Source organism: Anabrus simplex, chromosome 4 (assembly GCF_040414725.1).
Source record: "Anabrus simplex isolate iqAnaSimp1 chromosome 4, ASM4041472v1, whole genome shotgun sequence".
Taxonomy (NCBI): domain Eukaryota; kingdom Metazoa; phylum Arthropoda; class Insecta; order Orthoptera; family Tettigoniidae; genus Anabrus; species Anabrus simplex.
The window spans coordinates 388,440,200-388,457,869 of NC_090268.1; the positions used below are offsets into that span (position 1 = coordinate 388,440,200).

A 17,670-nucleotide genomic window follows, 5' to 3' on the forward strand; every position below is an offset into this window, starting at 1 on the left:
ACAAGTTACTTTACGTCACACCGACACAGACAAGTCCCATGGCGACGATGGAATAGAAAATGACCAGGAATGGGAAGGAATCGTTCTTGGCCTTGATTAAGGTACAGCCCCAGCGTTTACGTGGTATGAAAATGGGAAATCACGGAAAACCACCTTCAGGGCCGGGGTTCGAACGCACTATCCCCCGAATGCTGTATACTGGCCGCACTTAGACAACTGCAGCTACAGAGCTCAGTAGACGAAACGTCGACAAAGCATCGCGGAGACGAAGAACCTTAGATCATCAGCCGGTGTTACTAGGACGCATCATCCTCCAACGTATTCCAGATATCAAAATATAATTTGGCGCTGCTGTAAAAGAAAGTCTGTTATAAACAGAGCCAGCGGGACTGTGTCGATGACTGTTCCGGGTTTCTTCAAAATGGAAATAAATTTACGGTAATCTAGAAGATTAATGGAGTAAAGGAAGTGACTTTTATGGACAGCCTTATGGTTATGATCGTCTTTATAGTCTGACAACTTGGCTAGCAGGTTCGAGTACCTTTGGTAGGAAAGGTTTGCACCATCTGAATGGTAGCGGGCAAATTAGGAGAGGTTGTGGTGGCTTACAGTTCCTAATCACTTGATTGCATGCCGAAAGTCTTGTATCGTCGTTGAAGACATAAAACCTCATATGTCAAAATGCACTTGCTATCCATTATTTTTCTTAAGAATGGTCACGTCCCCTGTCACGTATGGATATGCAATCCATTATAACCATTTTCATTGTGTTAATTTTCGTATACATGAGTGTAAAAGAAAATGAAACTTAACGTACCGTAGTGTAGGAATGTATGTTTCCGTAACGTATTTACGCACTTCTACAGTATAATGTGTTTAAGGTGCATTTTCATTTACACGCGAATATAGGAAAATGAGCGTAATGAACATTGTTTTGATGGACTGCAAAATCATACATGGCTGGGAAGCGTGACAAGTCTTAAAAAAAATTATGGATAGAAGGATCACTTTTCTATACGAGGTATTGTTTCTTAACCGACGATATATTTTTGTCCGTCCACTTGCAGAGAAACCGAGTACAACATCTTTTCAATCGTTCAACGCATTCACTCGCAACGGCGCTCCGAAGCGTACTGAATACACATACGAGCGCTCAAAGCACGAGGTCGCGTAAAGAGAGCTTGCGATATTAGACTAGAAACAAGCTGATTTCCGTAACTCCAACGTTCCGTGCATGCAATGAGATATTGTCATATCAAAACAAGGTGTGAGGAAAAGTATGAAGAGCAGGGTCAAAGTTATATTTATAGTTAATAGATGTCTATATTACGTTTACTAATATTGTGCTGGATACGAACTACGAAACCTATTATACAATAAAACTTCATCTTCCATGCGTTTACTCCTCGACACTGCAGTGTCCACCACTTTTCTCGGCCTTCTCCGTTTGGTCCGGTTAAGGTCATCATGAGGTCTGACACCAACGACCTACATTTATTCCTTCAGAAGTTCAAGCCACTATTTCCTGGGACGGCCGCATGGTCGATTTCCCCCTGGGTTGTACCGGACAGCTGTCTCAGTAATTGATCGATCGTCTTTTCTTACGATACGAGCTTTTCTCATCTTATTATAAACTAGCTGATGTACCCGTGCTTCGCTACGGGATTCTCAGAAAGTCTGACTTGGTGGTTTTCCTAACTGAATTCAACATAGTTCATTACAAAAACGTCAGTAGGAATGTAGCGATTGAAAGCAATGTTATCATATAAAATACTCGATCAAATGAAAAACCGCACACTTTCTCAATTTCAACGAACAGTACTACGGTGCCGATCTAAGAGTCCGAAGTTCCAGAGATGGAATAACCAGGTCGCAGACTGCCGTGAACACTCCTCTGTCATTATTCCGTTAAATATGCACACTACTCATTCCAATCAGTGCCTCAGTTTAGGGATTGAATAGCTCGAATACTATGATGAACCAGTGTGTTACGTACCAGATATATCAGAAAATGTATGAACCAGAGGAATGGCATGCTAAAAAGGAAAGTTATCTTACTCCCCAGCAACTTCCCGCCAATATACAGGCAGGCTGTTACAGTCGGTACGACCAGGCGTGTTGCCCGTGTGGTTAGGGGCGCGCAGCTGTGATCTTGCATCCGGGAGATAGTGGATTCGAACCCCACTGCCGGCAACCCTGAAGATGGTATTCCGTGTTTTCTCATTTTCTCACCAGTCACACCAGGCTGTACCTTAAAGCCAAGACCGCTTCCTTCACACCACTATTCATTTCCTATCCCATCGTCGCCATAAGACCTACCTGTGTCGGTGCGACGTCAAACAAATTAAAAAACCTTGGTACGCTGCAGTAATCCTATCTATCGGGGATGAGAGAAAACAGAAGACAAAAAGCACATCACAGCAAACAATGGTCATAGTATTATTGTTGATAAAGTTTATGAGCTTTCTATATTGCAGGCCTTCACATTAGTTTTCTTTCGACTCTGTGATATTAGGGTGTCCTACAAAATTATTTATATCGTAGACTGTAGTTCCTTATTCTCAGACTTTACATACCAATTTTCACTAAATTCTGTTTACCCATTTTCTCGTGACTTTTTTTTCTTTTTTCTTTTTTTTTTATACCGTAGCGAAGCACGGGTACATTTGCTAGTATTAAATAACAATATAGAACAAGAACAGTTTCAGGAAGGAATGTTGGAAGGAGGTAGAGAGGAATCGGGAGTTGCAGAAATAAGGCAGGAAAGAGAGGAAGGTATAAGAACAGTCAGGGGCTTAGAAGATATTGATGAACCGCACGGATATCAGGGGAAGTAAGAACACAGGACAAGAGGACAAGACAAGGATGTGGATATTATGTTCTTAATGGAAATGCCCAAGAACTCGAAGACAATATTGAAGAAGGAGACAAGAAACTTGAAGAAAGGATGGGAGAAATGAAAATGGATATTACTATGAACGTTGAAGAAAAGATCGGGGTGATAACATTGATAGAAGTTATGGATGAAAATTTGAGAAAGAAGAAGACAGGCAGGAAATATTTAAAATTACGAAAGATCAGAGAATAGGGAATTTAATTAAGGGAGAAAACTGGAGAAATATAGAAAATGAATGAATATGAAGCAAGAATGGAGTGGAAGATAAATGTTGAGGAAGTGACAGATCACATGATGTGTAGAATTGAAAGGGTGCAGTCGGAAGAAGATGAGAATAGCAAGAACATTACAAGGATTTCGAATCAGGTTCAGGAGATAGACAATAAAAAACCCAAACAGTTGCAGATGATTTTAGTAATCAAAGGAAGGAGATTGGGAAGACTGAGGACAATACGAACGTGCAAGTAAAGGAATAGTCAAGAAAATAAAGACAACAGACCAGACGATGGAGTGAAAAAAAGAAAGAAGATTGTTACGAGATATTAGAGTAGATACCTTTGGAAATTAGGAAGAAACAGAATACTAATACTGCTGTAAGTTGTTGAGGTGATGATGATGATGATGCTTGTTGTTTAGAGGGGCCTAACATCTAGGTCATCGGCCCCTAATGGTACGAAATGAAACGAAATGCAATTAAAATTCAAAAGTACAAAATTCATCCAAAAACGTGATCGTGACTCGGCGCTGATATGGACTTAGTGACGAAAATCCAAATTCATGAATATCTCTGATTATATGCGGTACGGTAACAATCTATAAGACATAAGTGATCGGAAATTTAATAACTTCTTACACAACTTACGACATAACTAAAGTTATGTTAGTTATGTAGTATTTATCGATAAGACCACTAATAACATAAATAACTTATTTGAGAATTACATTTCAGGCCTTCCCATAAACTACCATTTCACTCAAAGTCAATAAAATTATTTGTAGCCTAGATTGCAGTGGTTCATCACCCGACATTACATACCGATTTTCATTAAATTCTATTCAGCCATTTTCTATTGATGCGTGTACATACATACCTACAGACATACCGACAGACAGAAATTACGAAAAAGTAAAAAATGCATTTTCTTGTTACTGTGGACATGGCAGATACAGAAATATCATTCATTTCAAATTCTGAGCATTGCACAGGCAAAACACTTATTTTATATATATAGAAGATTACATTTCAGGCCTTCCCCTAAACTACCATTTCACTCAGTGCGAATAACATTATTGATAGCTTAGGTTATAGCGACCTATTCCCCGACTTTGCATACCAATTTTCGTGAAGATACGACCACTAATATATATATATATAAAAGCAAGTCGGGCTGGAGCGATGTATATATAAATATTTAAAAATGAAAAAAGACGTGAATTAATGAGGCACTTCCAGAAATCTCAGAAACATGCAACTTGTTACGGGAGAAGCTGATGACCCCTGGATCCCTAGAAAAATCGGAAATTCTCAAAATTCCCTGAAGGGGGCACGCTGGGGGGGGCTCAAATGTTGGGCTCAGCATAAGAACGCAGTCGTATAATATGTCCGAAACGACAACCTATAGGTTTCGTGGGCTTAAACATTTTCGGGAATTTCCTAATTTTTATCCCCTGTCCCCCCAAATCAAGATGGCGGCACAACCTGCCAGACAAGGTAGACAATTCAAATTTGGTGAAATTATAGCTTTTGGTCCCTAACCGACGGGAAAATTCCAAGATGTTCAAATTTTTCACGTTTTACCCCCAAAGATATCGAAATATGGAAGCAATTTTAATGACTGTGCAGACATTCCTTTTGAGCTATTTTTTGGCTAAACGGTAAGTCATATCACAAAACGGATGGCACAATGTCGCTTCAATTCGGAGTGATCTACAACTTTGGTCCTGTGACATTTTGTCATATCTCTCTCCCTTACACGTTAAATTTGACCGTATTACTGGACTGTTTGTAAATTTGGTGATTTTTACAAGTATATTTCATTGTTTGACACACTTATAAGAATGATAGGATCATCACGTTGGGTGTGCACATTGGCACAATTAGGGCCCATATGTGGACCAAATTTCATGATTCTAGTTTATACATAAGTAGGCAAAAAGTAATGTAAAATGTTAAAAATGTACTCAAATTTCACCCTATTCAAAATGTGAACTCAAATTACCCCCTTAATATTGGAGATACGAGGAAGTGGTGCAGAACGAAACATTTAGAGCGATAAATGAGACGCTTGATGGCGCAAACAGTTTCTTAATATCATGCACCGTTTGGGGGATATGAATCTCGAAGTGGAAGTCTGCACTTCTCAACGTGCTCATGCTTATCCGTCATCTATATATATAAAAGCAAGTCATGCTGGAGCGATGTATATATAAATATTTAGAAATGAAAAAAGACGTGAATTAATGAGGCACTACAAGAAATGTCAGAAATTTGAAACTTGTACGGGAGTAGTTGATGACCCCAAGATATGGCCAGAAAGTGCGTCTTATCGTACAATCCGTTTTTCGATTTGATGTACCGTTTAGCAGCAGTTATTCTGTAAATGATGGTTAACATCCTTATACTTCCGTATGACGACTATATTCTTTCATTGACGTCGTTTTGTAGCAATCTAGAAAGGGTTTGTCTGCCATTGGTATTAAATACATTGCAAATCGATAGTGACTGTCAGAAGGAGGGCTTCTGCTATTGTTTTCAGTCCTCCCCACATCGACTTTGACAGGCAGTAAGAAAGGGGTTGTCCTCCATCTCTTGTGCACTATTTTAATGCATAATTCCCTTCTCGATTCGACTAGCAGAACTCTAGAGAGCGTGCAATTTTTTTTCAAAACTATTTTACCCGATCCTGTTTGTCAGTATGCAAGGGTGTCTTCCATTATAAAGAAATTGACCCATCCAAAATGTGACTGACGATAGGCATAGTGGCCTGCTATTATAATGGAATCTCACCAACTCGGTGTGACTGGCAGGAAGTTGACTGACATTAGAAAATGCGTCTGCAATTATAAAGATAAGAACGCAACTCACTTTTGACTGGCAGTAAGGAAGGTCCTTGCAAATATAATAAAAGTTCCTCAACTGTAATCTATCTGAAAGTAGGAATTGGGGTCTGCCATTGTAATGAAACCTCCCCAAATCGATTTTGGCCGCGCACTAGGCAATGGGGTCTGCCGTTAAATGAAAATTACCTTCTTCATTGTGAATTGCAGTAAACAATTGGACTTGCCGTTAACATCGCAATTCCGCAAATCACACTTTCATTGGAAACAACGTCTGTGGATTTCACAATTCTGATTCTCGGATAAAGGCAAGACACACCCAATTTAAAAATCTTATTCACTTCATGTGCACTAAATTACTTCGACATCCGTATACAATGTAGAGTACCGTAGCGAAGCACGGGTATATTTGCTAGTAAAATAAATATTTGACAATTAAATTTTAGGCCTTCCCCTAAACTACCATTTTTCTCAGCGTGTATAGCCTATATTGTAGCGAATTATTTCTCATCTTTGTCTAGCGATTTTCATTAAGATACGACCTCTAATAACATAAATATTTGAGAATTAAATTTCAGGCCTTCCCCTAAACTACCATTTCACTCAGCGTGATTAAAATAATTTATAGCCAAGATTGTAGCGGTTCATCACCCGACTTTACGTTCCGATTTTCATTAAATTCCCTTCAGCCGTTTTCTCGTGATGCGTGTACAGACAGACAGACAGACAGACAGACAGACAGACAGACAGACAGACAGACAGACAGACAGACAGACAGACAGACAGACAGACAGACAGACAGACATTACGGAAAAGTAAAAAAAATGGATTTTCTTGTTACTGTGGACATGACCGATACAGAAATACCATTCTTTTCAAATTCTGAGCATTGTACAGACAAAACTCTTATTTTATATATATATATAGATTGGTACAATACCCATTCATTGTCTGATTTGATCATTTCTGACGTGGTAAATATGTGTATAAAATACGATTTGTCGTACTGTCCCAATCAGAAAACGAGGGAGCAGATTACTAATAGCAAACAAGATTTAGGGTTCACCCTCACCCGCTCCAAGTTTCTGTTGTGAAGTTTGCATGAATCTCATGGGTATGGCTCGTCAAAATATGCTGTGGTATAAAAGCAAATTTGTGACTTACTTTTAAAACCTCGTATGTCTCAATGCCCTTTCTACCTTAAGTATATTATACTGCAGGAGAGCGTAAATTCACCATGCAAACAACATCCCTACAATATGGTATGATAAGGACCACTTTCCTTTACAAAGTAGCATAGGAAGATGAGCACAACGAAAATGATTCGGATGGACTGCATATAAATACGTGACTGGAAAGCGTGACCAGTCTCTAGGAATATAATAGGTAGGAGGAGCATTGAGACATACGAGATTTTAAAAGAAAGTCATCGACATTTCTTGTAGAAATGTGAGATCTGCAGGGTCTTGGCCGACAACTGGCCACGGCTGGCCCGTTATTCGGACAGCTCTGCACTCCTCTGTATTCGAGAGACGGAGAGGGACTGGTCCCCACCGTTTGCTCTTCTGAGAATTTCCGTGATTTTCCATTCTCCTGCACTAAGGCGAATGCCGCGACAATTCCTAGTATAGGCCACGGCTGTCAACCTTCCCACCTTCTCAGCACATATCCTTCTCCGATACAAATCTCCTGGCCTGAGAGTGGCGCCACGGTCTACGCGACCCGCCTCCCCCCTTCAGGGTAGGAATGAAAACATTTAGTAGTAGAAATGTGAGGTAAGTACCTGTCCGAGAATGTTACATTCTAATCTTGTAGAACCTGCTTTAATGAGTTTAACTGTACATCTTTGGTCAACTGGGACCTAAAAGTAATCTGCACTCTAAAATACAGTATTATGTAACTTAGCTAATTCTGATAACACTTATACCACTACTCCGTAAGTTTAGAGAACCTACCTGTACTCGCACCTCCGGCAGGTTCACCTTCATGGCCAGCTCCTCCCTACTGTACACGTCCGGGTAGTGCGACTTCTCGAAGGCTCTCTCCAGCTCGTGCAGTTGGTACGTGGTGAAAGTCGTCCTATTGCGGCGGTGTTTCTTCTTGCTGCTGTCCCCACCTCCACTGTCCCCCATTCCCGCCCCGGGAGCACTCGACGCCATAGACGCCCCGCTCGGAGCCTCGTCTTCACTACAACTCTTGTCGTGCTGGTGCTGACATAGTCCGTCGTTTGAGTTGCTGTTGTCTCCTGGAAAGATAAAATGGAACATTGTGAGATAATGACGATCTTAAACGTAAACTTTCTTTGTGTTTCAAATCTGTACTCCTCCACAATTATGCGGACGTACTGTAGGCCATTTATCAGCAAATGTATGGTGATCAGAACAGAAAAGACTCAACCAAGAGCTGTAGGTACACTTGTTAGTATAATAATAATAATAATAATAATAATAATAATAATAATAATAATAATAATAATAATAATAATAATAATAATAAGCCCCTAAATTAATGGAGACAAAATATGGCAAAATAAAACGGGTCCAGCAATTCAAATATCTCGGTGAAATAATTCAGGAGAATGGAATGGAAACAAAAGCCAATGAAGTTAGATGCCAAAAAATGGAAATTGCGTATAGACTCACCCAAAATATCTATAACAAAAAGTGTCTCTCCAAGCATGCTAAACTAAGACACTATAATACAGTTATTAAACCAGAATGCCTCTATGGATCAGAGACACTAATTTTGAACAGGAAAACTGATCTAGAAAATATTCAGAAAAAGGAACGCAAGATCATTAGAAAAATTTTAGGCCCAAAACTCGTAGATGAACAGTACCGCCTTAGAGGGAAACAGGAAATCAAACAATTTTCTAACATTCACAGCGACATCAGAAAACGCAGATTAAGATTCTTTGGACATATAAAAAGGATGAACCCAGATAGACTTACCAAGCAAATAGTTGAATTTTATGAAAACCGAAGTAAAGCTAAAACGGACACAATAAAATGGATTGGCAAAATTAAAGCAGATCTCAAACTGGCAGGAATTACACCTGAAGACATCCAAAGCCGGGTTATCTTCAGAACCAAAGTTCATAAGTGGCAAGTTGACCAAGAGGAAAAACCAAAGAAGAAGACCGGAACAACATGGTCTCAAGAGAGAAAAGAAGCGCACAGCAAACGAATGAAGGAAGTGTGGGCACAAAGAAAGGCAAATGCCTGTCTCTAAGTACTTTGCGTAGTCCTAATGGGCTCATTCGCAATATATAATAATAATAATAATAATAATAATAATAATAATAATAATAATAATAATAATAATAATAATAATAATAATAATATTTTGTTAGCGGTTTAAAGTCGCAATAACAGGTCGGAGATTTTCGGCGACGCAAAAAGGGGAAAGGGCTAGGATTGGGAAGGTAGCGGCCGTGGCATTGATGAAAGTACAGCCCCAGAATTTGCCTGGGGTGGAAATGGGAACTCAAGGAAAAATGTCTTCAGGAATGCCGACAATGGGATTCTAACACACCAACTCCCTAATTCAAGCTTATAGCTATGCGACGCTGAGTCGATAATTCTCTTGGTAATAATAATAATACGGTAATAATAACAATAACACGGAGCGAACCACTCCATACCATTTAGTCTATTACCGAAGGTTAAGAACAATGCATTATTTTACCTTCCAGTCCTTTTCAGGGCTTGATGGTCTTTAAGTGAATGACGTAAATGCATAATCCCATTAGGTAGCTATATACGATAGTGAGTTTATAAGCCATTATAATAAAACGCCATACCATTAGTTTTAATTACTTTTTAAGATGTTACTTTAAATTCAGTTTTAAATGAGATCAAATGTGTAGAAAACAATCGTCTTGCACATTCAATGGAGAAAATTACCTCATTCTAAAAGAACGTTTAGTGGTTCAAAACACTCGTTGGATAAACATATCCAATTTAGTTTACTTTTCGCAGAGCTTTAAAATAAATGAAATAGAAAAAGAGCCGATAGGACTTTAGAATGTCCTGAAAGAAACATACTGTTCTGAAGGTAGTAAACTTCAATTACACTATCAACATTGTCATGACGATTATGAACACTTCCTTGTCGGTATAACAACTGTCTTCCGAGATGTTGCCATTTATGGGTCCATGGACGGCTGATGAAACCAATTCTAGAACAATGATCTTTGTTTCAATGCTTGCTCAAGCATTCTAGCAAGATTTCTCATTTTTATAGATTGCTATGATCATTCTTATCTCTGACTTTTACTTTCCTCTCTACGGTTTATTTTATCGCCGTCGTGATTAAGTCGCTGCTGTTCAATATATCACAGGGTTTCGAGAACCATACGTTGCCGACGTTGATTTAGCACTTTTGAATATTAGACTTAGAACGTTCTTTGTATTCTTAACTAGGTAATGGTGTTCGAGTTTTACTGTCATTTTTATTATTACCACAATTAAACACTTTTATGCAAATGTCGTATCAGAAAGTGGGTCCTCAAGGGGTGCATCCTGACGCCAATGAAATTTAATGATTATAGTGAATGCATCATGTGAGACTTAGATTAGTGTGATTGTGACGTAACTGTTGCTGGAATTAAGTTGTCGAACTTCTGCTTTGCAAGTGGCAATGCTCTGATAGCATCCGCCCCAGAAGAAGAACTTGAAGAACTGATATGCAGGCTGGAGGACGCTAGTGCTCTATACGGTTTCCTTATCAATGCCAGGAAGATCAAGATTTTGATTGTGGATTGCGAAAGCCTTCGGCTAAACGTCAACAGGATTGGCATATCGTCGCCGCCCGGGACAAAACCTCCTATGTGAAATAGTTTAGCTTAGAACTTTGGCCAGTAACGTTCTGTCATCTAAGGTGCAGTATCGTGTGCATATTGTCAAGGCCTTCTCGCTCTTCATAATGTATGTGCTGCGGGTCAGTATATCTCCAAAAATATCATCACATAGGAGGTTTGGTCCGGCAACGACGACATATGAGATGGTAAAGCTGATAGTAAATTTAGGCGCGAACAATGACGGTAACTCCGAGCCTGAAATAAATAGACGCATTACAACTGGGGCGAATCGCTATGTTGTAGCCGACTAAAATTTGGCGATACATATCTATAAGCCCTAAATGTAGGCACCAACTCGTTACATACGGCATAAAAACAGCACCCGAAGACGAAACAAGACCCGCTATCTTAGAAAACAAGGAAACATGCTTAGAAATAAGGAACGATGTGACCGAACTAAAGACTACTATCGACTCACTCAGCGAAACTATATTAAATAAACTAGCTCTCATGCTTGAAGTACAAGTAAAACAATCAGAAATTCTGACAGATCAGATGAAACGCAGCACAGATAACCAAACAGATAAAACCATCCAAAACACAGAGGAGCATCAACCATTGTATTCGGAGGTGACCCAAACCCGAACACACAATGCACCACTAATATCAAGACCACAAGGCCAAGAGGAAAAGGAAGTTACAACATACACAGATAATCTAGATAACTCTATGAACACTAATACCCAAGATATGAAAGGGCACGGAAATGACAGGCATGTAGAACCAAAGTGGACAGAGGCAGTCAAGAAGAGAAGAAACATAATAACAGGAACAAATACAGAGGAGAATGGATTACAGGCAGCGGTAAAACAAGCTTGGCTATACATTGGGAAACTTAAGGACACCACGACCACTGACAGCATCAATTCATATATAAAGAAAAAGTGTTCCGATTGCAAAATCGAATGTGAAGAACTAAAGACCCTTGGTAGCAACAAAGCATTTAAGTTAGGAATTCCATTCCAGATATTAGAAGAAATTGAAAAGCCAGAGTTCTGGCCAAAAGGAGTCATAGTACGACAGTTTATTTTTCGGAGAAGGCAACAATACAGTGGAGTCAACCTCGAATAAAAAGACGACGACGAACAAAACGAAGAGGATCGATCAACGAAATATAAACGTAATATCGTGTGATACTGAAGACCTTAAAACAACATTAATCCCAAGTAAATCTTTGGAAGAAGAACTTCATTTGGACATTCTAATTTGGAATACGGAAGGACTTAAGTCACTTATCTCGCTAATTCCAGATAGCTTTTGGTGCAAATTTAATATAATCATAGCAACTGAAACCTTCCTTACAGAGCAAATCAGCATACCATATCTGTACAGCAAGCATGCCTTAGCCACTCCAAAAGAAAGAGGAAGACCGGAAGGTGGAGTCAGCATATTCCACAAAAACAACATAGGTGCTGTAAAGGAAGTTCACACAGAAGAAAACATGATACTTATCAGAACAAACAAAATTACTGTTATAGGTATCTACATAAGCCCGGCTAGAAAGGTAGATGATGTAATTGAGCATATAGTGAAAGCCATTACATTATCAAAAGAAGACCAAAACGTGGTCCTGGGCGGTGATATCAACTGTAGAATTGATAGACTCGATCACAAATCCAGACTTATCCTTGACCTTCTATATGATGAAGGATACACATTGATTAATAGAACGGAAGAAGTTACCTACATTAGTCCCAATGGGAAAAGTACTATTGACCTAGCTTTTGTTAAAGGCGAATGCTATAAAATACTTGCTCGAAAAGTTATGTACCAAGACCCAGTGGCCACATTAAGAAAGCACATTCCAATTTCAGTATCTGTTGACTTCGGTAAAACAAGAGGAAATCTTAAGAATAATTTTCAAATGCTCACCACAAGGAACACAGATCTTGAAGTCCTTGAAAGGAAGATGAGCAGCCTAGAGAAAATCCCAGAAATGATTGAGGAGGGCCTCACTGACCTAGCGCTGGACATGACGCTGAATCTCATTAAGGAAGCCCAACTAAAAAGACCTCCCAAAACTGCAAAGATATGGTTCGATAAGGAATGTTACGACCTTAGAAAAGAGACTTTAGAACTTCTGCACAAAGCAAGACAGTCGGACAGTAATGACATACTGGCAGAATATGCGGCGAAGAGAAAAGTATATAAAATAACAATCAGGAAGAAAAAAGCTATATTCTTTGAAAACCAAGCTCTCACGCAAGCTAGGGATGCTCAGAGGGACCCCTTCATCGCTTTAAAGAAGAGAAAGGATTGTATCACCCCAGACTTCCCAATAGCATCATGGGAACAGCATTTCTCTAAGACTCTAAACGCAAAAAATGTTCAAATAGCTCTACCACTTCGTGAGAACACGGAAGCAGTGTCCGAGCCGATAACACAGGACGAAGTTAAAACAGCAATACTCAGCTCAAAGGATAAAAAGGCTGTGGGACCAGACGGCATATTCAATGAAAATCTGAAAGACACTATCGATGTACTACTAGATATATGGACCACTCTGTTTAACAAATGTCTCACTTCAGGGAAAATTCCGGAAATTTGGAGACAATCAAACTTAAAAATGTTGTACAAAGGAAAGGGAGACAAAGATGATCCTGATTCATATAGAGGAATTGCTCTAGAAAATAACATCTACAAAGTGTATTCAAGAATTTTAGAGAACAGGCTCGTCGCAGAGACCTACACAAATATTCCAGAACAGCAGTTCGGCTTTATGAAAGGAAGAGGAACACTACATGCAGTAGCAAACCTCATCGAGAGCATACATGACACAATCAGACATCAAAATGGTAAATTCTTTGCAGTCTTTGTTGACTTCAAAAAGGCATTCGATCTACTTGACAGAAAAATTATAATTACAAAACTGGCCAATATGATTGGACAAGATAATCCACTAACCATAGCAGTCAACAATATCCTAGCCTTCAATCAGATCACAGTACAAGATGGGAAATCATCATCGAACAACATAACTCAGGGAAACGGAGTATTGCAGGGCGACCCTTTAAGCCCCCTCCTCTTCAACATAACCTTAGCAGATATCATGCAGGTCACTGACAACAGTTCAGTTGTACTTTATCAATATGCAGACGATATTGTTATGGGTTCGAGTAGCAGGGAAGAGCTACAAAGATCAATAAACAAACTTGAAGAGTACGCAGTCAAAAACAGCCTTGTGATAAATAAGAATAAAACAGTTCAGATGGTTTTCCGGAAAGGGGGGAAAATCGCATCTAGTGACAGAATACAATGTGGAGGGGTGGACCTAGACATAGTGAACTCGTTCTCATATCTGGGTGTCACTTTACAACCTACGGTCACCTCATTTAGAATTCACGTAAGAGAAAGATCTTTAGCTGCCATCAGAAGCATATATGACATTACAAACCCGAGTAGACTATCGCTAGACACAGCCATGGCCTTATTTTACGCCAAGGTCCTCCCAGTTCTCACATATGGTATGGAACTTATTTGGGAAAGACTAACGGTGTCCGACCTTCGGACTATTGAAAATGTAAAGGCCAGATTTCTGAAACGAACACTGGGCATCTCCAAAATGTCACCATCACGACTTGCGTATGAATTATCCAAGGAAACGTTTTTACTCGAAGATTTGAAAATGAGAATGCAGCTTCCACATACGCAGCAAGAAAAGGAAGTTCTCCAAGAGCGAAAGAGGAAACAAGCAGAAATCAGCCTGGACTTTTACTCAACTGATGCTATGATTGACCGCAGCTGGACCGGTCCAAATAATGGCATGAGAAGTGCTTTGAATAGGCTGGCGGTACATGGGTTTCACCATCGTCTATGCCGGCGATCAGGCTTCCATGAACCATCTCTACATTGTGTGTGTATGTTGTGTGACAAACATTGCGATCGCTATCACTTCAGCAAGTGCAACAAAAGAACAAAATCTTTACTAGAATATGCGAAAGATTAATGTATTTTAATGCACATTTGTGCGCTATTAAATATATATATATAAGCCATAGAGCATGACGAACCTAATTTTGTCAACACTTTTGTGTTTCCTGTTATGTTGTATGCATCAGGGGCATGGGTCATACACACCACTGGCTGCCACATTTGGAAATGTGTGGAATTTAATTCTCATTTTCGCCAGTATTACATGTCTGTCCATGGAAATATTTAAGACGCTGATTGTGGGTACCTTTGGTCAGAAACAAAGTGAAACGTGTATATAACCGTTAGAGGTTTGGGCACGCTGATAATTAATTTGAAAGAAAGAATTCGATATCTCGTGCCGATGTCATGTTATCAGCTGCTGAAGAGTTACCCAATCAGATCGCTCCGTTGGCGAATTCAAATGGGCTTTGCGAGGCGGCGTTATTAAGTCTGTACGCCGCGTTGAGAGCCATGCCGAGAAATCAGTAGTAAACACAACACACCTCGGATTTCAGCCGGTGTCACTTGCTACGGCCCGATCCTGTCAGCTCGGTGGTCCGTGTTCGTATCCCTCCCCTAGTGAAAATTGTTTCTTCGATTGGTGATTTCAAACCGGTTTTAGGCAACGTGCAGACAGCAGACTTAACAACACCGTCTCGCAAAGCCCATTTGAATTCGCCCACCAAGTCATGTGAATGACGGATAAAATGACATCCGCACGAGTTATCGAATTATTTATTTTAAATTATATATTAGTATGACCAATCCTCTTACGCTCATACACACGGTTTACGTTTATTCCAACCACCATTAATTTGTGACAGAAAGGATTATGTTTTCATACAGAAAGATAAACTTTGCAACGCATAGCACAGAAAGTGTTTTCTATTCCAACCTTACTGTTATCCACCTAGGTGGAAAAACACTTATTACTGTTTCAACGTCCGAGTCGTTGGCTCAATGGTCAACGTACTGGCCTTCGGTTCAGAGGGTCCCGGGTTCGATTCCCAGCCGGGTGGGGGATTTTAACCTCCATTGATGAATTCCACTGGCTCGGCGGCTGAGGTTTTATGTTGTCCCCAACATCGCTGCAACTCGCACACCACACATAACACTATCCTCCATCACAATAACACGCAGTTACCTACACATGGCAGATGCTGCCCACCCTCATCGGAGGTTCTGCCTTACAAGGTCCGGCTAGAAATAGATACACGAAATTATTATTATTACTAGATTTAACCAGTCGAAATATATTTGAGGTCATCTACGTATGCATTCAGGGAAGACCGACAGAAGAATTTGATTTTAAGCACATCCTGAGTCCGTCAGGTTTATCCGAAATTAATATGTTTAATAACCTGTGGTTACCATGATGATGAGCCAGGTTGCTGGTTAGTAAAAATTTTTACAATTATTTTATATGTTAATTTTCCTAGAAGTTGTGTTTATTCAGAGTGAGTGTTTATTTCACACCCCCGCTAAGCTCGTTCATTAGGCAGGAATTAAAAGTGTGGACTGGTTGGGTAAAGAGTTAAATGAGTTGGTAACCGCGTTCATTGGCGAATGTCAGCTTCCCTGTCCTCGTGACCACACCGTTAAATTGTAACTCGTCCTGTCTAGAATGTTCTCTAATGATACTGGCTCCACTTAGAGAGGAGGTAAATCGGTCACCCGGACATGCATTGCATCGATCTTCCGCGATTCCTCGAGATAATTTGAACCAGACATTAATTTATTTATTTGCTAACCTTCCCAAACCAGCAAGGGACAGTAATGTACTTATTAATTTAGGCAAATGAGCCAAAAGAATAAATTAAAGGTAGGGAGAATGAAAAAAAAAATCAAAAGTAAATAAAGGCCATTGAATAAATTCACCGTACGGAACTAGTCCTGTAGCTACAAGCTTATAATTCAACAGAGTTCGAATCTCACAACTGGCTGGCCTGTAGAAGGTTTTCTGTGTTTCCCAGGAAAATGCTGTGTGCTGTACGAAACAGGTAGAATTCACCTTAATTGATAAATCGATGATAATAATAATAATAATAATAATAATAATAATAATAATAATAATAACAATATGACCCATACCAATAAGACGAGGGATCTTCCAAGGGGACTCACTGAGTCCATTATGGTTCTGCATGGCATTAAATCCACTATCCTACCTACTGAACACAAGTGGATATGGATTTAGCATTAAGAATAAGCGAGAAGAGCTATTCAGAATCAGCCACCTACTCTATATGGATGACATTAAGCTGTATGCCTCTACCAAAGCCCATTTCCAAAATCTCTTCTCAATTACCAAGACATTTTCTTCAGATATAGGCATGCGGTTTGGATTGTACAAATGCAGAACCCAAACTGTCACCAGAGGATCCTACTCAGCACAAGGGACACCTAGTTTAAGCGACGAATCCATACAACAGCTGGAGGAAGAAGAAATGTACAAATACCTCGGTCTTCATCAGAGCACTCGTATGAAACATGCCGACATCAAGAAAAATGTCACGCAGCAATATATAACACGTCTCTACAAGGTACTATAATCAAAACTGACAGCTAAACATCTTACCAAAGCAGTCAATACGTACGCCATACCACTGCTCACATACTCCTTTGGTATCATAAAATGGACCCAAACAGAACTTCAGCAGTTACAAACGAAAACAGCAGTTTCACTCACCCGGTACCATATGCACCATCCTAAATCTGCAACCGAACGTCTTACACTCCCGAGATCAGAAGGTGGTAGGGGCTTCTAATCCATTGTCAATTTACACAGCAATCTGATATCAAGTCTAAGAGAATATTTCCACTCGAGAGCTGATACATCGTGTGTTCATCATGTTGTTTGCAGAGCTGATATAAACTATACACCTCTCAATCTGTCGTCGCCAGAAATGCCTGTTTCTACCCCACCTACAAAAGAGATGAATAT

General features: G+C 39.7%; 1 protein-coding gene across 1 annotated transcript in view; it reads right to left on the reverse strand.

Moving 5' to 3' along the window:
• LOC136872289 (retina and anterior neural fold homeobox protein 2-like) overlaps positions 1–17,670 on the reverse strand; it is a 381,631-nt gene that overhangs the window by 171,844 nt on the left and 192,117 nt on the right. Inside the window, exon 2 of the mRNA XM_067146109.2 lies at positions 7,909–8,198. Coding sequence (XP_067002210.2) covers positions 7,909–8,198 — 290 coding nt within the window. The remainder of the gene's footprint in view (positions 1–7,908; positions 8,199–17,670) is intronic.